The following is a 24820-nucleotide window of genomic DNA, read 5'->3' on the forward strand; positions in this document are numbered from 1 at the left end:
TGTAACAATTCCTTTCAGGCTTACCTGCCACTGTGATCTCCACATAATAGCATGCAACTACCCATTAACCTTCCGGTCTCTGTTCTGACAGATCATTCTTACAGCTGGCTATATCTAGCACACTAGGAACCGTGTTTAAGTAATAGTAAGGTTGTGACAAGCTAACAGAATGACAAAATCCAAGCTGTTCTTGCATCTTAGCTCATCCTGTTGTGCCAGAGAATTGTAGCAGATTCTGATATGGTATGTAACCATATACGCTCGTCCTCTGGCAGTGCCTACGAGGAGGTTGGAATTGAGAAGATTAACTCATCCAGTGCCAGATTCCATCACAACTTTCATGAGCGTGTCAATGAGGAGTTACCCAGTACATCAGAGGTGTGTTTTGTCCCAGATGGCACGTTGGTTGATGTCAGGCCTGGTGAAGCGGAGAAGACTGTGCATCAGTCATTTGATACTATTGTTACTGAAATACCAGAATGATAAAAATTATTGGCAGGATCATCATCTCTTGCTTTCAAACTGGTAATCTCTGCATCGGCTCAAGATTTATGCAACTGCATGAAACCATTAACCTGAGAACACTTTGTTACATTATGGCCCCGATACTCATCCCCACCATCCAAATTTGTGCACCCACTTTTGCACAGGCTGCTGATTGCATGTGTAAAAGCAGTCACCTCTCCAAGTGCCTGACTTGCACATGAAAGTTGCTGCTTATGTGCGCAATAGAAGTATCTGCTTGTGTTTGCAAAGTCTGAAACAATGGCTCTGAGGTGTGAAGTGCTGTACTCATTTACATGGGTGCTAACCCGGGTGCCACTTATGGTCATTTCAATGTGAGCATTGTTAAGTATTCCACAGCGCATCAGAGCTTGTAAGAAAAGAGAGGAAGTATCATATTATGAAGATCTACCCCATCTACCTTGAGAGGGAGCTCATTTTGGGTAGGCCTGGTGCAGGGAAAGGGGGCCCCATTGATTTGATTTCCCTAGGGTGGGGCTAAGCTTTCAAATTTTGGGAAGACCTGCTTATGAGCATCCTTCCCACCCAGCCTCAGTAGCGAATACTCTCTTGAGTCATGTCCTGTGACCAGCATAAACGTCTCTCCTTCAGTCTGTAAGCTTAGTAAGCATCAGTTTACCCAACTGGACCAAAAAATACTCCCAAATCCTTGCAATTCCCACCAGAGCCTTCTCCATAATAGCCACTTGCTGGTACTTGAGCATGTGTCTGCTAACGCTAGCTGGCAGTGACTATTGATAGAGCTGTGGTACATTGAAACCTGTTGTTGGCGGGAAGCTGAAATACGCATTTTAACCAACTTCTTCAGAAAGCAGAAGGCTGTGGAGCATAACTCTATAATTTTCCCTGATTACAGGGTGCACGTTCGTTTCCCCGCTGCATGCTCCCGACGCGAGCTGTTGGGTGTGGTCCAGGTTTTCTGTAAATAAAAGTGTAGTTGCTGTTTACAGCAGTGGCTCTGCACCTTTCCAGCCGACTCCATCCCCTTCAAGAGTCTGATTTGTCTTGCAGATCCCCAAGTTCCTCCTCGCTTAAAAACGACTTGCTTACAAAATCTGACATAAAAATACAAAAGTATCACTGCACCTTATTACTGAAAAATGGCTGCCTTTCTCATTCTTACCGTATAATTATAAAATAAATCAATGGGAATATACATATTGTACTTACATTTCAGCGTATAGTATATAGAGCCCTATAAACAAGTCATTCCTTGTCTGTATGAAATTTTAGTTTGTACTGACGTCGCTGCTGCTTTTTATGTAGCCTGTTGTAAAAGTAGGCAGATATCCTCTAGGTGAGCAGATGTATCCCCAGGGTAAGCGTACCTCTGGTTGAGAATCACTGGTTTAGAGCAATTTGCTCTGCCTGTTGTCTTGGATTATGGAAATATAAAACTTTGGAAGCAACATGCATTAAAAGCTGTTGCACTGACGTTCTCCCCCACCAATATCCACAAACTCGTCTGATAGTCGCATAATCAGATACATCTAGACCCGCTCAGAATTGGCTGCAGGTCCATGTGATATGAGTTTGTGTTCTCTTTGTCTTGCCCAGCCCTCCTTCCTGATGGCTTATTCCATGAGAAGTGGACAGCCTTATCAGTAATCGGAGATGCAGTAAAGCTGCCAAATTGGCTGTGTTGTATCTTACCAGAAAGCAAAGAAGCAAAAGAATCATCTGTTTGTTGACTCAAGAAACACTTTGCAACCATTTTTTTCCCCAGCAAAATGATTGCAGTATGAGAGGGGGAGGAATGTATGTATGTACATGTTTTAAAAAGGTCAGGTCTTTTAAAATACGGTATCACAGTTGCACCAACAAAATGTGTCCATCCAATCACAAACAAGCAATTGCATGTGCAAAATACATAAATCTGCATGTATAACAGACAGTTGTGCATGCAGAGAGGCATGTGTATATTTTGCATCAGAAATGTGTCATTTGTGCACCAGATTACTTGTTTGCATATGAGCAGATTTTGCTGGTGCAACCATAAGTGCCTTCTTTGAAAATCTGGCCCCAAACTCAGTTCAGCAGGCATTTATCAGAACTTTGTTGAATGTGTTTTCAATCAGTATCTATTACTCTTGTCTCTGTTCCAGGCGCGGATCAGAAAATTTGGGCCTAAACTCCTACAGTTGTTGACAGAATGGACAGAAACGTTCCCCTATGATTTTCAGGAAGAGCGGATGATTGGCCATTTGAAAGACATGATTGACAGGATAGCCCCGTGTGACGAGGTGAGGATGAGATTTCTCAGGAACTTGCATCCACAGGGGACACTGATCTGATCCGTTCCTATTGCTGAAGACTTTTACGAGGGAACCCAGATTCTGCTCTGTTTTGCTGGTAAAACCCATAGTAGATCTATTGAAATCAATGTCTGTCTGTCTATCTAGGTACTCATATAGCCATAGAATAGGCACCCCACAGTCATTAATGGCTTTTGTCCTGACCACATCCCTTTGAAGTAGGGAAGCATTATCCCCATTTTACAGATTGGGAACTGAGGCGCAGATTGGGAACCTGGGTCTCTTGAGGCTGCTGCTAGTAGAGAAGTCCGTTGCCCGAACTAGACCATCCTTCCTACCCAAGCAGTGACTAATGGAACATGAGGATGTGTTTAATGCAATATATGTGGGATAGATCTTCTTCAATGATTTTATATGGCTAAATAAAATCCTTGGTTGTTTGAAGTAAAGCTAATTAACCCAGAGAAGATGAGTCTTCATAGAGCCACGTGGGGTTATTTACAGTCATACTCTGCCTCCTGATTCTCTTTCTGTCTCCCCTTCCCTTTTTTCCATGTTCCTCTCCAGTCTTATTTCCTTGTACCCTCTCCCATATTCCTCATTTTCCATCTCTCTTCTATCCCCTCTGTGTCTGCCCCATGGGCTGTGAACTTTGCCTTTTTGTCATCTTCTTTCACTAGCAAACCCAGTGGGGTTTTGGTTCAGAGATTTCATCATTGAGCTGATTAATATTGCGGAGGCGGGATCCAGAAACAGAACCAATACAGAACATCAGATTCAGATCATGGCCTGACTAATGTCACTGGGATTCACAATGAAGACCAAAAGGTCAATGGGCCAGAATGTTAGCTCCTTTTGTATCTTGTTCACTTTATGCCATAAAAATTAAGGCTCAGTATAAAACCATCAAGGGTTGGACAGTGTTTTAGGGATCCCCCTTACTGGCTCGATAGAGTGGCTTGGGGGAGATTTTAAACACTGGAAAATGAGCTGAAAGTGACAAAATCTGAATGATACCTAGCACTTATCAGGCGAGATTCACACCTCAGTTATGCTGGCAGAAGCTGGTGTGAACTGGGGCACAGAGCCTACATTTCCCTTTTTCTAGGAGTGAGCAGGTAAAGGACCAGTGCCACCTGAAATCTGAGCACTGCTGGCCAGGGAGAGGGCATGGCCTAGTGACAAACCTATGATGGTGATCGTATGATAGGGATGCTTGTGATGGTAGGGACAGGGCTCAAGAGCCCTGCGGCTCACTTCCGGTTTATGTTGTGTATTCCTATAGCTCATACTTCAGGATTTCAGCTGGATCGGGAAGCAATTTTTTCTCCCGGTGTATTCTGTTGGGTTTTTTTTCTGTAAATCTCCTTCCTGTGAAGCACCAGGATGACCATGGCTGGAGATGAGACAACGGTGCCACCTGGCCCACCCTGCCCAAGCATCCTCTCTTTCAGGTGCTAGCTGGTTCTTGCTCACATGCTCAGGGTCTAACTCAGGGGCGGGCAAACTTTTTGGCCTGTGGGCCACATTGGGTTTCAGAAATTGTATGGAGGGCCGGTTAGGGGAGGCTGTGTCCCCGCCCCCTCCTTGCTTCTCGCCCCCTGACGGCACCCCCGGGACTCCTGCCCCATCCAACTGCCCCCCAACCCGCCCCATCCACACCTCCCCCGCTCTCTAGCCCAGGCTGCCTCTCAGAATCAGGGACCATTTTTCTGTTTAACCCCTACCCCCCCACCCCCGGAGCACCCAAACCAGATGAATGCCTGTCTCTGATCCAGCAGAGGCACTGGAAGCTCCCCTCTGAAGATCCCCCGGCAGAGGGGACTGAAAATGCAAATGTGGTTTGAAAAATTCAAGTTGTACCTTCACAGGTGGCACCTTCACAGGATGGAAAATACTCCAGCACTGGCACTGCTGTCCTTAGCGTTAATTAGCTTTGTCACCCCAGGGGCCGGAGGATAACCCTGGGATTATAGCAATTAAAATGCCATGTACACTTAAAAATTTAATTCCTCGGGAAAGAAGAAGCCACAGATACCACACTTGGGATAATCTGCACAGACCTTCCTCCCCATTGACACGTCTTCAAAAAATGTCTGGATAAGGGCCTCTCTTTTTGCTGGGGACCTGATTCTGTAAATGCTACTCCCATAAAATTCCCCATTGATCTCCATGGGAGTTTTGCATAAGAACTGCAGGAGCAGGTCCTTAGTTTGCCTACAAAGTTTATTCCTTATGCTGATTAACAACAGTACTTGAATATAATTACAAATGGTATATGATGTAATTACAAATGGTGTGTGCTCGCTTCTTCTAAGCTTCACCCCGGCTATTGCAATTGCACCACATCACACTAGATACGCTGGCCTGACAAGATGCTAATTATAAGACCATAAATATTCAGCGTGATGCCCTAGATATAGTCGGTTGATATTAATGGGAGTCATGCTCCTAAATCCACTTGTGGTTGGCTGTAAGTGGTGATCACATGCTAAATCTACTGCATTGTACTGAATATTAATCCGAGATGTGAAACACAGAGGTTCCTGTGAAGTAAAATGCTGACTGCAAATGAAGGTAGCATTAACCTCTGGATTTTATCTGGTACAGGAATTAGTTGCAATAAACAGTGAACCTGCTGTTTCTAAGTCATTTGCAAATGCATATGCTTCTGGGGCAGAAATTAAAGCCTAAAACCAAACAACGTCTTTTATGAGAGTTGCATTACGTGACCTGGAATATAAAAGCCTGTATGTAACTGGTAATACAACCTGAAGTATTTCCCAGATGCTTTACAACTGTTTGGTGAAATGCAGCCTCTTTGGGGGGCAGAAAGTGGCACTTCTTAACTGAACACAGCAACTTGTGGTCTATTATGCTGGAAGCCAGACTAGATGATCATAGTGGTCCCTTCTGGCCTTTAAAACCCATTAACTTTATCCAGAGCAGTGGAGAGATGGGATGCCTGTGGGACTTGAATTCAGATTCAGGGGTCTGGCCTTGAAATAAATTCAGAAGCCAAGTAATATTAAAAATAGCACAAAGCCCATGCAGATGATAAGGAAAAGGGCTAATAGTGCATTGAGAGTCTTTAATTACTGCTAGGTTAACCATGGGATGTGGAGAAGTTCAACGTCCATTGGCGGCATCCAGGCTCATTCTAGGCTTTAGGCCACAGATGTGGGCAGTCCAGTTAAAAAAACAAAACAAAACTGTAGGATTGAAAGAGAAAGGAAAGGAAATATGCCTCTTCCATCCACATGAAACAGGAGAGAAATGGAAGCAGCTGCTGTTGGGCTGGGCTGGCATAGCCACTGACAATGCACTGGCTGGTTGTGCACTGGCATCGCTACCCTGGTTTGGCTGGCCAGGAGGCCACCATAAATAAAATGCCAGGAGAAGAGAGTGGGGGTGGGGGACTGCGTGATTGTTGAATGGAGCCTGGATGCAAGGGAGCACAGGGGGAGTACCAGGGACACACTGCTCCCATAAAGGCCTCCCCATACATGACCATGACCCGCCCCCATGAAGGAGACACCCCAGGCAGCACTGGGTATCTGGGCTGGTCCTGTGGCCAGTTTTGCTGGAACCTCACCCAGCCCAATGGCACAGTTTGGGACGGGAGTCTCTCACAGATTTCCTCCTCCTTTGTCTCTGCTTTCACAAATAAATCTCTAGCCAGACTGCCCTTTTTTTACTGCTACTTATAAATTGCAATGTACATGTTAACAGCCCAAAGCTGGCAGTGTGTCTCATAAATGATACCGCTCTACTGAAATGCAGCCATCTCCGGGGTGGAGTGCGTACCCCAGCCTGGGTACAGTGTGCTGCATGTAGAGTGCAGGGAAATTTTGGCCAAGGACACTGGGGGAAACCCCCTGACCTTACAAAAATTGCTTTGGGGTCTTTAATACCCATGCGATTGGAGAGGACAAAGATCCCCACAGAATAAATTGCATAGTGTTCAGCTTACCTGCATCAGAAGGTGTGAGACGTCATGTAACGGTGCACGGTCAGGAGCAGAGTGGAGACAGGTCTTAGTGTCAGTCTTCTTGTTGACTGCAGGCTACAGACAGGATAGGACCCCTCCTTCCCTTAAAACTAATGGAGATTCCCCCTTAGCTAATAGAGACAATCTTCTGCAACCTGGAGGGATGCAGACAGAAATACACTGTCTGGGCCAGATCCTCTGCTAGTGCAAACAGGTACATTGACTGGAGTGAAGCTGTGCCCATTTACACTAGCTGGGGATCTGGCTCATTAGGTGTTCTGGACTGTTATACTTCGGTATCAGTTTGTTCAGCACTCGCATGCCAGTGTACTTATGCCAGAGGAGAGGGATGGGCATGGGTGAGGACTGGTCAGGAGGGGTTTCTAACATTGTTTCTGCAAAGGGGAGCTTTCCCTTTGGTTTTAGCCATAATTGGCCAGAATCTGCTCCCGCTGTGGTCACTGAAAGTTTTCCCACTGACCACTCTGAGATTAGGGCTGGGCCCAACAGATGTGGGAATCCTTTCTCCTCCTTTCTCTGTGGAGGGAAAATGTCTTAAGAACATGCCATTGCAAGAAAATAACATTTAAAGCTCGGGCAGCAGTAAATTGTGTCTGTACTTTGAGATCTGCACTTACAATACTGAGTGATAAGCTTATTCTGAACGGAGCAGGGACATATCCTTTTGAGGCAGAGAGTCTGCTGTCACTTACATCCTGGAATTATCCCTGTGCAAGTCACCTGGGAGAGGAGAATCAGACCCCGTACCTGAAATACATGAATGGGAGAGACTGATTCTGAATGGCAAATGAAGAGCCATGTTATGGAGAGAACTGTCACATCTTAAATCAGAGTCAGATGTTCATGAATGTTCTGGGCTGGAATAATTAACACGTCTTTAAGATTTGCAGCAGTTGTAGGAAGATCTCTAAGGCAGCTGGCCTCCATTCAACCACCTGCTGTTACCTGCAACAGGACCCTTTTACAAAAAGCCTGTCTCTTCCACAGGAGTTCAAACTCAATACACAGTGGAAATAACTCCTATTTCTAAGCATTTCTAGTGAGTCCAGGTAAAAATCCAAGGTTGACATTACCCTACATGTTTTAGGCTCAGTTTAAAGGGACCGCATTAGCCCTGCCTGATTCCAATATTGTGGGAAAAGCCTTCGATGCTCTGAATGGGATTTCCAGGTTTTATCACGGCTTGATCACTGCAGGCCACATTGAGTACTGCCGCTGGGAGTGTGCCTCACAGCCTAGGTAGACGCTTGGTCTGGGAGTGAAGTTAATGGCAGACTCCCAGATTGCTACATCATAACCAGTTTTGGAGTCCAACATGCAGCATATGTCCTCTCTGGCCCTGACACGCACCCCTCCATTCCATCGTGCCCCCATCCCGTCTCTTGCTCTACAGGCACCAGCAGTGAAAGATATGTGCTGAAGGTCAGTAGGAGTAGTTGACTAGGCCATGAGCTTTGCAGTGAAGCATGTGGAGTAGCCACTGCTACACTATGTTGCTTATTATTATTACTGGGAGCACTCTGATTCCTGTGTTGTACCCTGTGCAGCTCCTCTTTCCGAGCATTGGAGTTGTTCCTATCTGACTAAGGGGAGAGGAGGGTTTCTGCCGATAGTTAAACAGTTTACTCCACTCTCCTGCCAGTTGACTAAGAAGGGGATTTGTGTGCACCGATCTTTTGTAGTTGAAGGAACAAGCTGCCGGAAATATGTCAACATCATATAGTAGAGTAATTTGGAAAGGAAGGAACAGGAGGGAGGCTAGGAACAGACGAGTTTTCTGCTGCAAGACATCTAATTAAAAATTGATACTTTATTTTAAGCAGCAGTGCTGAAAAAGAGCTAAAAACACTAGAGAGATTAGCCTTTGGCATATAAACTTTTACTTCTTTGCCACATAAATGAAGGGCCCAGCCCTGAACAGTTGCTGTATGCCTGTAACTTCTGAGTCCCTGCACCTCCCGTTCCCTTTGCTGGGAGTTGGGAGGTGTCCCGGGGGAGCTCAGTGCATCTCCGAATCTGGCCCAAATCATTGTTGTTTCAAATATTAATGTGAGCTGTAATTACAAGAGATTACGCCTGAACAAACGCTGTAATTAACTTAAGGAAGAACTCCCATCCTACAGATGCAAATTTCCTTTTGGAGAAACAGCATGAAAGAGGCACCGTGCTGTTGGTTGTGCTTGTTTGAAAGAAAGCTGCCAGCACTATGAATCTCAGAAATCGGAGATGGAAAGGAGCTATTAGGTCATCTAGTCCGTTCCCTTAGGCTACTGCAGGATTTTCCCCTACAGGATATTCTCCTGTCCTTTGTACAGTCTGGTTTCTAAAGGCTCTGTGTAGTGTTCATAAAGGTACACATGCTGAGAATGGTTGCTTGCCAAGTGTTGTGATTTGCATTTAGAGAGAGAAGTTTTAATTAAAATTTTGAGCTCCTGAGCCACCTGCGGGGCTCTGTCTTCTGAAGATTCCTGGTTAAGAATTAAACATTTTGTTTAAATATTAAACAATAGCACTCTTCTTTTAATTGTTAAGCTAGCAGCGAAGCAGCGTAGGATGGCACGCTCTCTACTCTCGCACTTAGCTCCCATATCGTCAAGTGTCACTTTGTGGCAAGATGTTTACCAGCAGGAGTATTCCAAAATGTAGTGTTGAATCTAATTTAAAACGTTATTTTCAGTTGCTGATTACAGTTTAAACAAGGCTGGAAATCCTTCTGTGATGGCAAAAGCTATAAGGCTGTTCACAAATACAAGGAAATGCTTCTTGGAGAAGACTGCACTGGGCAAAATGAGTGTAACTCTCTTTTTTCAATGAGTTTCTTGGAGAAATTTTATTTAGAAATATTCCTGCTTATGTATGTTCAGTGTCACTCTCTTCTTTATATATTATCTGGGACATTTATATGAATCTTTGTTTTCTGTGGCCTATTGCTACATCTATGTGAAATGTTCACTACAAAAGCAGGGGAAACTACAAATGTAGACCAAGGTTTGTGAAAAGGTTTGCTAATGTTCCTGAATTGTTCAAGCAATGCTGGGTTGGTTTATTGCTTTGCATAAAAACAGTCAGGAATTGGTTATCCTAGAGGTAGGATACATAAAATTTTTGTCAAAACATTTTTTTTAATGGAAAATTGGATTTTCAACTGAGTGAAACATTTTTCCAAAAATTGTCTGCTTTCTGTAGATTTTTTTTGCTGAAAAACAAATGCCCAAAAACCAAAATACTTCAGTCAAAAATGGAAATATTTTGATTTCCAGCCAAAATGTCTTGGTATTTGAATTTCTACTGAAAAATCAACATTTTCTGCAGGGAGAGAGAAACCCATTTTTCAACCAGATCTATTCACTGAGATTCAAAACCAGAAGAGACGTGTGCAAGCCCATATGGGCATAAACCACAGAAAGTGTTCAGACATCCTTCACTGCTCCAGAGCCAGCCCAGCCTGCGGTAACCAAAAGCTCTGCCTTCTGGGCACCTGGTGACATATGAGAGAGAAGTTTGGTGAGCTCTCTTGCATCAGAGCCAGTAAGCAGCATGCTGGAAAAATCTTTGTTATCTAACGAAACAAAGGTTCTTGTTTTCATAGAAGTAGCCTTAGTAACAAAGGCCTTGTCAACACTACAAAGTTTTGTTGGCAAAAGCTGCCTTTTGCCGGCAAAACAGGGGAGGTGTCCACACTACAAAGCTACTATTGGTGGCAAAACTCTGCTGTTTTGCCGACAAAACCAAACCACCTCAACGAGAAGCATAAAGCTTTTTGCCGAAAAGTTAAACCACAACGCATCAGTGTAGACACTGCTGTTTGTTTTGTCGACAGAACTGGCTTTCACCAGTATCCCACAATGCCTGCCATGACCGCTCTGCTCACTGTGTTGATCTGTGCTGCCCTGCAGGCATGCACCCCTCCCCTTTCAAAGCTCCAGGAAGTGTCTGACAGCTGAGTGTGCTGCTCCCTTTGGGGAACAAAGAGCAAAGCATTAATGTGGAATGCTCCTGTTCTGCCCGGCAAGAGGAACACAGGGGTCGATTGCTGCTGCAGGGAGCCGGGGAACCGCTGGGCTGCTTTGACATTCCTCAGCACGGAGAGCTCACAGAGTTGCTTAGGATGCTGCTCCCAGCAGAGGCTGTGGGAGAACTCAGAGGGAATCACAGAACCATAGCAGGCAGAGCGGGCTGCTTCGGGAGAGACTGCTGTGCTGAGCAGAGCTGGGGGCTGAGGTGTGGGGCGTGTTCATCTCCCCCACCCCAGACACTCCATTCTCCTCTCCCCCCCACAGACACTTCAGTTGAAAAAGCAGCTGACAATCTACTAGGATGCTCCCCGGAAGGATGGGATTGAGAAACCTGCATCATGTGACCCTGTGCCTGCCCCATGAGGCATTGCAAACCCTTCCCAAAGCACCTGGCAGCCAGTTGCACCCTGCTGAGCTCTCTGGGTCGATGCAAGAGCTGCTAGTGTGGATGCGCTCTGCTGACACAAGGAGCTATTGTGGACATGCAACAGTGATTTTAATTAAAGCGCTTTAATTAAGGCTATGTCTACACTACACAGCATTTAGCGACACGGCCAAGTTGACACAGCCGCTGAAAGTCGGGCAGCGTAGCCACTGTTTGTGCCAACAAAATACTTCCACCCCCAACGAGCGGCGTTTGCGTTGTCGACAGGACGCGTGTTCACACTGACACTTGCCATGGCAAGACTTTTGTCTTTCGGGAGCTGGGGTGGCTAGCACCTCTGAACAACAAAAGTTTTGTCACTCAATTGCCAGTGTAGACATAGCCTAAAGCAGCATAACTTTTGCTGACACTACTTTGTAGTGTAGACAAGGCCAGAGAATGAAGAGAGAGGCAAAAAACCCAGTGATACCTAAGCAGCATTATTTTGAAATCGAATGCGTGTCCAGTGATTTCCAAGAGTTACCTACCTACCCCTCAAGGTCTTCACAGTATACTGGGCTCATCAGCTACTGATTCTTCCTAGCGTATGTGCAACAGCCCTCAGCTGGCACGTGGCCAGGATTCATCACTGAATTTGGTCTGCTGGTTGGATCATTAGCTTCCCCGGCCTGGGCTGGGTACTGATGAGGAGTGCGACGTGAATGCTGATTCATGCTCCCCAGCTACCGATTAAGGAATAGTAAAGCCAAATCCTGTTCACCTGACTTGCTGCAGTCCATTGAATGATGCAGGCTACTCACATGAGCAGAATGAGCAAACTCAGTATCTCTTTCCTTCTGTTAGAAAAGCCATTAACTGACAGAGAAGTAATGAAAGTCTTATGGCAGGCGTTGAAGTGCTGTAGATGTGCTAGGGATTTGCAGCCTCTCACCTTGATTGTAGTGAAAGCAGAGTGGATGTAAGCATCTTATTTTTTTCCTTGAAGTAATGAGCACATGGACCACACCCACTGAGGCTGGGCCCTGAGGAATTGCCCATTTAAAATGTGAGCGCCAGGAATACAAAACATTGATTGTGTCTCTTCCCAGGGGAAACTGCTATGTGAGATGATGTTAGAATGTGTTTGGGAGGTTTGCCGGTGGTTACAGTGTAGCTGTGAGTGAACTGCAAAGCGGTCTTTAAGATCCCAGATCATGGTTATGTAGCAACCGCCTTGAATGAATCATCTGCAGGATTGAACCCAGGGCCCCTCTGTCTAGAAACTCACGGTTTTACTGCTTAAACTGAAGGATCAAAGCTCAGAGGCAATTGCAGACTCAAACTGCTATACCTAGTTTTGCCATAGAGGGGGACAAAGAGAGCTGCACTGTGTTAGCTCAGTAACATATTAAATATATGTAGGCTAAATTTTCTCCATTTGGATGAGGAGTAGGGGGTTCTCCTCCTTACAAGCAGCCAGATAAGTATCCCTCTGTAGCACATTAGAATGTGCTGTGAGGTATAGTTGCTAATAAGCCAGCCTGCAAACCGTGCCCCAAGTGCCCATGGTGTGTGCAAGTGAGTAGGGACCAGCCCACCCCAGCTGGGGGATGTGCTGCCATCAACAAACAGTGAGTGCACGCATAACTTATGCTTAAAACAACAGCAAGGTGAACCCATGGAGCATTGCCCTGCTCTGCCATACTTCAGGATGCAGGGGAGGGGAGAGCTTTGTGTGGCCACGCGCAGCTAAGCTGAGCGGCTCCCGGGGACTTTCATCCTTGGAACATTTCACAGCTGTGAAATGTTCCCATCGATTCTGGCCTGGCCTTATTAAATGAAAATCTCTGTCTAAAGAATCCATCAAACCATTTCCCAGTTTTTGCAGATGCATTTGCATCTGTCAGTCATGGGTGTGTTCCAAGAGCATTCCAGCCCCTCTTTCGTGACCCCCAGCTCCTCTAGGTTGCAGTATGACGTGTAGCACCACATCTGATATCAGCCTAGGCTGCCCGGGAATGGCTGTGCCTCCCGAGTGTGTTGCTGTGATAGGAATACAATAATATAAGCTTTGCTTAAAGAAATGAACTATTTGTGTATTAACTGCTCACATCTATGAAGTGCTCCGTCCTTCCTGACATGGCCGTCCATTGCAAGCAGCGAGCCCCGCTGTGTTGGGACGTTGTGCGAAACAGAGGGATGGAGAGAACTATGAATAGCATTAGCCATGTTCATTATGACAAGCCATCGCTAAGAAGTAGAGTCCTTGGCATGGCAACTACTAAATGGAAATTAATGGCCAACTTCTGCTGTCTGTTACAATTGGTCGAAATCTGGAGCTGCTCACTGTAGTGGCTCCACCTCTCTTTCCTGATCCTTCTATCATCCTTGCTGGCCAGTCTGTGGTGGTGCTGGTCAATGGGTTGGGCTGGCACAAAGGAGCACAGCTTGCTTGCACACCTGCCTGGAGGCTGATTCTGTGGTGCAGAGCTGGCGGGCAGAACTATAATTAAGTCGACTGGCTGTTCTGAAATCGTCTTGGTGAAAATCAGATGGTAGCCCAGTGCTAGTTTATGGATATTTTGGGGTAGGAAAATTAAAATACACCATTGTCGAGGCCTGTGGCTTTTGTATGTTTATCTCCTCCTTAGTTTTTGTTTTTGTTTTTTCCTCTCCAGGCCTACTGGAAAAGGATGAATCAGCTGTTGCAAGCCCTGAATCAGAAGCTTGCAACCCTTAGCCATGGGCAGGAAGGAATAGTCAAGATCAATGCTGCTGTCTCTGACAAGCTGGTTGCCTTTAAAAGTAAACCGCCGTCAATTCAGAGAGAAATCCTGACCGTCTGCAGTGACCCTTACACTCTGGCTCAGCAGCTAACACATGTGGAATTGGTAAGTGCAACACACGTAGAATTCCTAACTTTGATTTCAAAGGTGGCATTTTAAAGCCCAGCAGTAGCTGTGTCGTCAAAACCCAAGTGAAATAGATACGCTGCTGCAGCATGGTTAGCACAGTATCAATACTGCAGGAGGAAGCATGGTTAGTGGATTAGAGCGGAGGACTGAGAAGCAGGGTATGTGCTTTGTCCTGTGACTATGAGCAGCTCACTTAACCTCTTCCTCTCCCTCAGTTTGCTCATCTGCTTCCCGGTGAATTTAGTTCAGTTCCATTTGCAAAGTGCTTTGAGCCCCTTGAATGGAAGGTGCTGTGACCTCTATCATCCCAATTTTGTTCCATATTCAAGCTTTTACATTGCTCAGACCCAGTTCTCTGCTACACAAGCATCTTCGTTTGTTGGTGTTTTTCCTTTCTCAGTTTCATAGACCTGAACTTATGAGACTTCAGGTACCTGTGCGCCCACCCAGTCCTACTGTCTCCCTTCTCCCCACCCAATCTACTCCACTCCTCAGCAGGCTTTTGATGATTGTTGCTCCCTCTTCTGGCGGTGACGGGGGCAGTTTCTTCAAGGTGGTGGGGCGACCCGAAGCCTTCTCTCCCATGCAGTGTCAGGTCCACCGCATGGGTGTCCTACCTCCTCCTTTCAAAGATTATGTGAAAAAAAAACCCCAGGAGTCTGGTGGCACTTTAAAGACTAACAGATTTATTTGGGCATCAGATTATGTGGTGGTGCATCATAACCTCACTGCTGCTCCACAACGCTGCATCTGTCCTCAAACCTCTTGATACCCTTAAGCTTAAACCTGGGAGGGCACCGTTCACTTCTGGAGCCCTAAGCCTATTTTTCTCTGTTCACCTGAATGGAAAATAACTTTAAAGAAAAAAAAAAAAGGTGAAACTGTGTAGGGATGAAGGGTTGGGGGGAATATTATGGAACTCGAAAGTTTTCTAATCCCACAGTTGGCCATATTCTGCTCCTCAAAGAGGAAACCCATGAATTATAGGCTTCATCTATAGGATCCACCAACCAAAAGGTTGGTTTTCAGCATATGGGACTTTGGCCCTCCTAGCTTTCTGGAGCTCTAACTAAACAGCACCAGAGACTGCGGAAGCCTTTTGTGGCAGGGTTTGTTTGTTTGTGTTTTTCCGCACAGAACAACTTGACTCTAAAATGAGATGATGGGACTGCAGTGATCCATGGTTGAGAATCACTGTACTAGTCCACAAGCCTGGGGTCATAACGCACTGTGACTAAGCAGTTACCATTTGTGTTTGTTCAATAATTAAAGACACCTACAGCCAGATTTTGAGTTTATTGTTTAACCATTTAAAGGCTGACACTGAGCTCATGGCAAGGGCCATTGTGTTCCAGCCTGGCTGCCCCACTCTTCTATAGAGCTTTTTATCAGTAGACTCAAAGAGCTTTACAAAGGAGGTCAGTATCATTATTTCCATTTTACAGATGAGGAAACTGAGGCACACAGAGAGGAAGTGACTTGCCCAAGGTCACCCAACAGGCCAACAGAAGAGCTCGAACTAGAACCCAGGTCTCCGGAGACCCAGTCTGGTGCTCTACCCACTAGGCCACATTGGCATGATAATAACAAGAGGTAGCTAATGTAACTAATGTTCTATCCTACTTCCACATATTGGATAAAGTGTGACCTTGGGCACATGTGCAAGTCAAAGGGAGTGACACGAATGTAACCAAGATCAGAATTTGGCCTGTAGGGCTCAGTTCATTAAGAACTTAGTAGCAGCCATTGGTATAATCAGTTGTGATGCCGATGTCAACTCCTATAAAATATTACATCTTACTTCATGCTTTCTAAATCCATTTGAAATGTATTGACAGACATCAAATCCCAGAGACAAAGCTATGGGGCAGTAGGAAGTAGCTCTCTCCAGCGTAGAAGGAGAAGCTTTGTTAGCTGTAGGACAGGAGCATTCATCGTTTGCAATGATCATTCCTTTCCAAATGAAATCCTTTCCCTGTGAAATGTCTCATTTCGACCAAACATATAGAGCTAATGCCAAGCAAATATTACTTTGTGCTCCCTTTGAGCTTGTGTCAGGGAGCCTGATTCTTTGGGGAGCTAAACTGATATCCTGTGCAGGCAGGATCGCAAACACTAGCTTCTTTTTTAACCTGTAACGCCTCTTGCCATTCTAGTGACACTTAGTCATGATGGGGGGAAAAAAACGCAACTGTCCCTCCTAGGCAGTGAGAGTTGAGATGTATGAGGATGTGCCAGAGTTTTATAGCTATTGGACATCCCTAGTCCTTTAACGGTCAGTTCAATACATTATTTACTTCTAATTTTGACACTGGAATGATGCTCTCCTGGTATTTAGGTGCATGCATCTTCATTGCCATATTTCCTCCATTTGCATACAGTCAGTACGCTTGGGCACCAGGCTACCTTTGGCCCCCTTCAGCGAGCGCAGTAGTAGTAAGGGCCAAAGCAATATGTACTTAGCTTTTACTTATCACTGGAGATCACATTGTTTATCCCTCTTTTATGGGCAGGGAAATGGAGATACTGAGAGGGGCAGTGGCTCACCCAAAGTTACACAGCAGGTCAGCAGCAAAGCCAGGAACAGAACCCAGGTCTAATGGCTCCCAGCCCAGTGACTTCGCCACTAGGTCATGAGCCCTCCGTTTTATGAACAATACAGACAGGTCTTCAGTGTGGTTTATCACCACCACAAGCTATTTATATTCTGTTGGCTGGAGGTAGTGAGATGATTTTATTCTCCCCTGTTTATCACTCCTCTGTTTCTGTTGCAGTAACATTGATTGTTTTTATGAAAATTAAAGTGGGGAACTTGCTGGCTGCATAGCACTTCATTAAAGTCCCATTTCAACCTGATGCCAAAACTTGGCTAGTAAAGCTGAAGTCTTGCAAAGCCAAAAATAAGAGATTCTGGGGATTACTTTTGCTCTCTCTCTCTCTCTTTCTCTATCTCTCAAAAGGAAAGGCTCAGTCACATTGGGCCTGAAGAATTTGTGCAGGCGTTTGTACACAAAGACTCTTTGGACAGTACCAAGGTAGGCTGTGTCACCATGGAAAGTGTCTCTTGCAATTATTTGTTTTGTTCTAGATGAACTGGTTTGAGTGAGAGTGTAAAACTAACTGTGACTGGGAAATGTGTGGATTAGGGCCTCGCTACAGGCAGTGCACATGCTTAGGGCCTGTCTTCGCTACCGCGCTACATCCTCGACAAGCCTGGTGTAGACACCCCTTTAAGTCGACGTAAATTACATCACTCGTGGGGTGGCTTTTTCACACCCCGAGTGACGTAACTTACATCAACTTCAGCGGTAGTGTAGACAAGCCCTTGTCTAATGATGCAGTGTGGATGGAGCTCATGGTCAAGATTCTTATTGGTGGATCATTGCCTTTGAAATTCCCTCCTGCTGGAAATATGTCCCAGCCTCAGACTGGCCACCTTTAGAGACCACTAGATATGTAGCCCTGTGGTGTTCAGGCCACTAGCTGTCTCTTCTCGTATCTGTAACATACATGTAACACTCACAGAATGTGTCCAGATACCATATTAATGAATTGGTCTGTTATGAGTGAGCGTAATCATCATTATCATCACCATCTTCTTCTCTTTACATAACAGCTTGGAGCCCAAGGGATCGTAGGGAATGGCATGCAGGATTGGGATCTTAGGGCCAGATCCAAAGCCCACTGAAGTCAATGGGAGTCTTTCCACTGACTCCTGTGGGGTTTGGATCAGAGCGAGTACATTGAGAGAGTTGCTCATGCTTCATCAATAAGGAAAGTGACTTCACTGCTACAGAGTGATAGTTTTGAAATGTTTCTGTACTACTACCACCAAAAAAAAGAGAACAGGTCAAGATAAGGCCAGATCCTGCTGTCAGCATTCCATGGGGGCTCCTGTTGAGTTCACTTGGCCTCCCTGCCCCTCCCTCCCCCCCCCCCCCCCCCCCCACAGGCAGAATTTCACCCTTAACTGATGGAAATAGCAGCAGATGATCTGTTTTTAATATTGGCCAGATAATGGGCATTGAAATAGCTTGTAATGCAGCTCCAGTGGAGCGATAACATCTCCATCCTGGCCAAGTAATAGGTGTAGTAGTGGGCCCAGTCCTGCTGTCATTGAAGTACAGAGGAATTTTACCCTTGGTTTCAGAGGGAGTGGAATTGGGTGAAATCATTGCTTTGGTACTATAAGAACTAATAGTATTCTTCATATTCATAAAGGAGCTTTGGTGTCAGAGAGGTGTCAGAACTCCACGAACAGTAAAAGTAATCAATGTAAATGATTCTGCAAAAATATGTGATCACAAAAGTGCCTGATTTTACTTAGAAGTGTCTTAAGGAGACTTTCTTAATGGAAAAATTACTGCCAGGGCTTTTGATTACTGGGGAAATGACATCTGTTACCAGCATAGGCAAAAACTGAGTTAGTTAAACCAGATTCAAAATCATTTGGGAGTTCTCTTCTGTCCTTGGTAACTCTCATAACTCTCCTGTCTCCAAGGAAGTTTTGCCAATGCATGGAAGATAGACTAAAAATTATCACATTTTACGCAGGATATTTAGCAACTTCTGTCGACAAATCTCTGCCAGGATTTAATGACAGCGAAATGCTAAAGCCCCATTTTAACCTACAACTGAGTCAGGGGACCTGCATATTGCATGGCTTTTGCCAAAGCAATTACAACACAGTGAAAAGTTGGAGCATCGAGGGGATCTGACTATATTCCATAAACAAATTAAAACACTAAACTGCCCCTTTCTTGGATATAGTTGTAGTCCCATGCTGGCCCAGAAGAAAATTTAAAAGGATAAACCTGTGTGGTGTGTACCCATGAGTCTGTCTGTCTGCCTGTCTGTCTTCTCACTCTCTGGGTGTTATATTACAGAGATTGCCCTTAACAGCTGGGGTTATAGGGCGGGTTGCTTGCAAAAGCAGAGGTCTGCACTCAGTGACCCAGGAGGTCCCTTCCAGTGCTATGTCCTGTGTTCCTATTCACAGGGGCGGATTAGGGTTTTGTGGGGCCCTGGGCCCCTCCCCACCCCTTTCACCTGCAGTCCCCCCGGCACTCCTGCTGGGGAAATGAGACCAGGTTGCCTGCCCTGCCCCCCTGCCTATGCATCTCCAAACCTGAAGAAAAGAATGTCAACACCAAAAAAATGACAAAGTTGGTTTCACGACTTCCATTGACTTCAGTGAGAGTTGAGGGTGCTCAGCACCTTGCAGGATCAGGCTCTTAGCACTGGGCTTGGCTAAAGCCCCAGATCTTTTATTTTAAAGACAGCAGCTTGTTTATGTGTTTTCTGTTCCAGTGGCAATGGCCTTTGCCTTACCCAGCTGAGCTGTGGCAGCCCCTTGTCACCCCTTTATGGAGTGGCGGGACCAATATATACTTAGAAGAATGGAGAAAGAGTTGTTCCCACTTAGATCAGAACTGAATTTGGCCTGATATCTCTCCAAGTATTGCTCTCAGAGCTAAAGCAAAGCTTTTCAATCTTGGATCCAGTGGCTAATGTTGAGTAACATCCTGTGGTCATTCTGTGTGCAGTACTCCCATTGAATCAATGGGAGCTTTGAGAGTAGATCAGTTGCTGTATTTGGCCCTAACGAATGTTTTTTCTATAGCTAAGGTGTAGGAGGTGGGATTTTTCAAAGGTGGCTAAAGGAGTTATGTGCAAGTTCCATTGAAAGGTGATGCAATTTAGGCACCTAAGGCCTGCTCTACACTTAAAAGTTAGGTTGACATAGGTACGTCAGTCAGGGGCATGAAAACCCCCGGACCAACATAGCTGTGCTGACCTAACCCCTGCTAAAGATGCAGCTATGTCAACAGAAGGATGCTTCTGTCGATGTAGCTACCGTTGTGTGGGGGGGGTAGTGTTCCTGCACCTACAGAAAACCATACCATGAGTGGAATGTCATCTGTATTATGGGGTTCTGTTGGCATAACTATGGTGAGGAACTATGTTGGTATCGTCTCCGTGGTTCTCAACCAGGGGAATGTGTACCCCTGTGGGTACTCAGAGGTCTTCCAGCGGGTACATGAACTCATCTAGATATTTGCCTATTTTTACAACAGGATACATAAAAAGCACTAGCAAATTCAGTACAAATTAAAATTTCATACAGACAATAACTTGATTATACTGCTTTATATGTTATACACTGAAATGCAAGTACAATATTTATATTCCAAGTGGTTTATTTTATAATTATATGATAAAAATGAGAAAGGAAACAATTTTTCAGTAATAGTGTGCTGTACTTTTGTATTTTTATGTCTGATTTTGTAAGCAAGTAGTTTTTAAGTGAGATGAAATTTGGGGTATGCAGGACAAATCAGGCTCCTGAAAGGGGTACAGTAGTCTGGAAAGATTGAGAGCCTCTGCCCTAGCTCCCAGAGGCATCATCGAAAATCCCAGTCCACATTCAGCACCCTCCACACCAACGCACTGTGATTGGCATTTCTGTTGTATTCAATATAGTGGGATAGCCAAACAATAAAAAAGGTCTCTGATGTAAAGAAACTAATTGTGATGAGGTTCCAACTACTTGATAAGAACTTGACCTAGAGGGACATGACTGAAAATGGACAGGTGCAAGTAATAATTTAGGTTACTAAGTAAAATTAAAAAGAGAAAGGGATGAAATGAGGACACTGAATTTCAGTGGAGTGAGTTTTGGAAGAATTGGGAGGAAACATGGCGATGAGTGAAATTGAATTGGATGAAGCAACAGAGGGAAAGAAGACTGAGGGGAAAGAGGAAATGTTCAGCGATAAATTAATGTGTGCCCAAAGGCTTTGCGTGTCATCTAGCATTAAATATAGCTGGAGTTTAAAGCAAAAAGCTAATGTGGAGAAACAATGAAATGCAAAGAGTAATTAAGGATAAGAAGCAAATGCAAAGAAACATCAGGTACAGAGGACAGGACAGAGTACAGAATGAAGGCCAGAGAGTATGAAAAAAGTACAGATAATGGCCTGGTGGAGAATCCAAATGAATTGTATCAATAGGCCAAGATAATTTTCAAGAGTTTTTCAAGATAAATACAAAGGGAATAAATAGTTATTGGTTATACATATTCTTTAAACGTTGATCCGCTCATTGAGGTATTGTTGTACAACAGCCCCAGTCTTTGCTGCAGTGCTTAATAACAGCGTGAGAAAAGAATGAAGACAACCTTACGTTGCACTGAAGTATTGTCTGAGCTGAAGGAAATGTCTTCACCCGCTAAATAAGGGTCTGGTGAATAAGGTGACAACTGCCTGAAAATTTTCACATGTAATGTGAAACTACCAAATTCTGAGCTCAGTCCTCAGCTGTGCTGAGGAGAGGAGGTGGGGTGGAAAAGATGGCTCTAAGCCACTTTGCTTCTCTCTTGATCCTGGGTTGAGCTGAGGCCCTAGGTGAAATTTAGAATAGCCTAAAGGCTGCTGTATGTTACACCAGCTGTGTAGGATCTGGCAGTGTCCCGTGCACTGTGTCCTGCCCCTTCCTGTCTCCTACAAGGAGTGAGAGCAAGCGGATTATAGAGCCCTGATTGGAGACCTTCCCTTAAGGGAGCTTTGGTTGGAGCCCTAAAACCTTTCTCTGCCTCTGTTTCCTTATCTGCTAGTTGGGATAATATTTAATGTACCTATCTCACAGGGACTTTGTGAGGCTTAGTTAATGAATGTTTATTAAGTGCTTTGATATCTGCAGCTAGAAGAGGTTCTAGAAGTGCTAAATATTATTATTTATACAGCTTAGATAAAGAAAAGCTTCTACTAAAATCTTTGTGGCTGGTAAATTTCTAATCAGTCATACCCACTGGTTCTTATGCACTGGAACCCAGCTGTCTTGTGCTGCAAACTCTGAAGGGGGATGCCTTCACCTACGCCAAAAACTGGTTTTGTTTACTTCTTTTTTGAATGAATGAATTTTTTTTATTAATGGTAAAGTTTTGCAAAAGTGAGCTTTAATCAAAAACTTCAAGTTGATTCCTAAGACACTCCCAAAAGTGAGAGTGCTCACTGGGTTTCTTAACAAAAGGCCCAATTTTCCAGAAGGACCCAAAGAGATTTATTAGTACATGGGCTAAGAATTGCCACTAGGAATAACAAAAGCAATGACTGTAAACAATTTTGTAAAAGCATGTGTCTCTTACTGCTGCTTACTCTTGGGGCACCTTTAATAGATTCTTTGTTTGTTTCATTTCTTTTATTCATTGGTATTTATATTCTTCTTTTAAAACAAACAGAAATGTCAGCACTGCAAAGAATTTCCCTTAAGTACAGTAAAGTGATTTCTATTTCTAAACTCTTCTACATCCAAAATCATAGATCAGGATTTTCTATTTTTGAATCACCTTGGGCATTATATTAGGCCCTCTTCCTGTGAAGACTCATTGCTCAGCTTAGACGTTTGCTTAACTTTACGTGCTGTGAGTAGTCCCAGTGCCTTCAACGGATCCCTCTGCATGCATCAAGATTTGCTTCCCATAGATAAGCTCTGTCTGTTGACTTTCTTACTCATCTTTGTGTTAGGGGACTGTTGCCCCCTTACTAACATTCAGTGGGGGTGTTTTGGTTGGCAAGCTCCCAGTACTAAAAGGGGAAGGATCTATGGGAAACCAGGACCCTGAGACTGACAGCCCCCAGGGACAGTGGGGAGAGGCCAATGCTCCAGGTCAGCCTGAATGACAGGGTGAGCAGGCTAATCAGGGAGTCAGGAGGCCAGGGAGGTCCCGTCCTCCGTATGAGCTGGATTTGCCTCGGTCAGACAGAATGGGGCCGAGCTAAGGAGAAAGCAGGGGCCAAAGCTAAGCTGGGGAGCAGAGCTGGGCTGGGCCAGATCCAGAGGGACCAGAAAAGCAGCCCAGAGAGAGCAGACCCTGTCTTGGTAGCAGAGCTGCAGCCCCAAAGCCAGAGGCACAGCCCAGAGAGAGCAGACTTGCCCTGGGAGCAGAGCTGCAGCAACCAGAGGGGCCAGAAAAGCAGCCCAGGAAGCAGGTCAGTGCTGGGAGCAGAGTCATAGAAGCAGCCTGCGGAGCAGACCTGTCCTGGGAGCAGAGCTGCAGCAACCAGAGCCAGAGGGGCCAAAGAAGCAGCCCAGGGAGCTGGAGGCAGAGCAGCAGCCGTGCAGAGACCGAGTGGTGGAGCTGGGGCTGGAGCAGTCTGGAGCTGGGTGCGGTGAGCAGCTGGGGAGAATGAGGGGGACCCTGGGCAGCAGGACCAGAACAGGGAGACACCTCAGCCAAGAGGCTCTGCAGGCCAGGCTTGGATCGTAACCCCGACAGGGCGGGGGCGACACTGGGAAGAAGGATTCTATCGCTTAGAGCCTCAGAGCGTGTGGCCACCACCAGAGCAAGTGTCCAACCCACAGCATCCCTGCAGCACAGCCAGGGCCTGAGCAGGAGGCCTGGGACTTACAAGGAACAGACTGTGAACTGCCCTGATGTTCCAGAGACACTGTTTGTGATGTTCCCTGCCACAGAGCGGGCTGATGTGGTTCCTTTAACCTTTCCCATTTTCCCTTATTCTTTTAAAATTAATTGTTGATTAAATAACTTGCATTTGCTTTAACTTGTATGTAATGGTCAGTGGGTCAGAGAAGTGCCCAGTGCAGAGAGAGTACCCTGGAGTGGGGACACCCTAGCCCCTGTCCTAGGTGACCACAGCAGGGTTGGAGGTCGAGCCCCCCAGGAATCCTGCGCCCAGCCTTGTTGGGGTTATGAGGACTCTGCCAGACAGGAGAGTGGAAGGGGAGTCCTCAAGGGCAGGGAGGCCACTGGGTAAAGGAAGTGGGCGCGAGGACTCAGATTCTTTCGCTAGCCCACTTCACCGGGGTAGTGCAGAAGCCAGGAAAGTTTCCCACAGTAGCGGGACTATTCCCCTGCTTACGTTTGCTTTAGACTGCGTTGGGGTGGGAAATGACCCTCTTTAATAAAATAAAAAATCAGTAGCCACCAATACCCTCTAGTGGCTGCTAAGAGATGTACAGCTATATCAGAGATCTGTAGAAAGCTGTGAGTCCGAGAAAGGAATTCCCAGCATTTGTTATGGCTGGGTTTTGTAAGACTTGAATTTTCAAAATCTCAGGGACAGATCCTCAGCTGGTGTAAACTGTCTTCGCTCCACTGAAGACAACAAATCCATTGAAGTGAGTGGAGCTAGGACAGCTTACGCTAGCTAAGGATCTGTCCCCATGCCTAAAGAGCCTGTACTCCGAAAAAGAGGGAATTATACCTCTTGTAATACCTTTTGCTGATTGTTTCCCTTGGATCCAAGTGGCCTGTTTCAAGGCAATCTACAAAACAGAACCAGGTCAGCTGAAAAGACATTCCAAACAGACAAGAGAATAAGAGAAAGAAGCAATTTTTTTTCCAAAAAGAGGTGAGCCATAACTGTCTTTTCTTTTGCTCGCCCTTCTTTCTCTTAACCAATTAGAGAGTTTTCTTGTCCAAGAAAAGGCTGTGGATGATTGCATTTGCTGAGCTGCGGGAAGTCATGGAGTCAAAGGAACAAACTGAATGTGTTCTGGAATGTTGGGCTTGTCTTATTTATATTGATGTTGCTCTTTAAATACTGCAGTACTGTTAATATTCCAGTGAACAAGGATCAACATAAATTGCATTGGGGAGCATTTGTTGCAAGGAAAATGGGACTGTTCTTCATACATTTATTTGATTGGTATAAAGCAACAATCTCAGCTAAACTGCACATATCTGCCAATATCCACCCACCCACTGACGT

General features: G+C 45.3%; 1 protein-coding gene across 2 annotated transcripts in view; it reads left to right on the top strand.

The window, feature by feature from the left end:
* The window catches only part of RASGEF1C (RasGEF domain family member 1C), a 114496-nt gene that overhangs the window by 65902 nt on the left and 23774 nt on the right, over window positions 1–24820 (top strand). For both annotated transcript variants that reach the window (XM_043521070.1, XM_027825715.3), the window contains exons 4-6: window positions 2631–2768; window positions 13851–14063; window positions 17048–17122. In XM_043521070.1, the coding sequence (XP_043377005.1) occupies window positions 2631–2768; window positions 13851–14063; window positions 17048–17122 (426 nt within the window). The remainder of the gene's footprint in view (window positions 1–2630; window positions 2769–13850; window positions 14064–17047; window positions 17123–24820) is intronic.

This window comes from Chelonia mydas, chromosome 8 (assembly GCF_015237465.2).
Source record: "Chelonia mydas isolate rCheMyd1 chromosome 8, rCheMyd1.pri.v2, whole genome shotgun sequence".
Classification (NCBI taxonomy): domain Eukaryota; kingdom Metazoa; phylum Chordata; order Testudines; family Cheloniidae; genus Chelonia; species Chelonia mydas.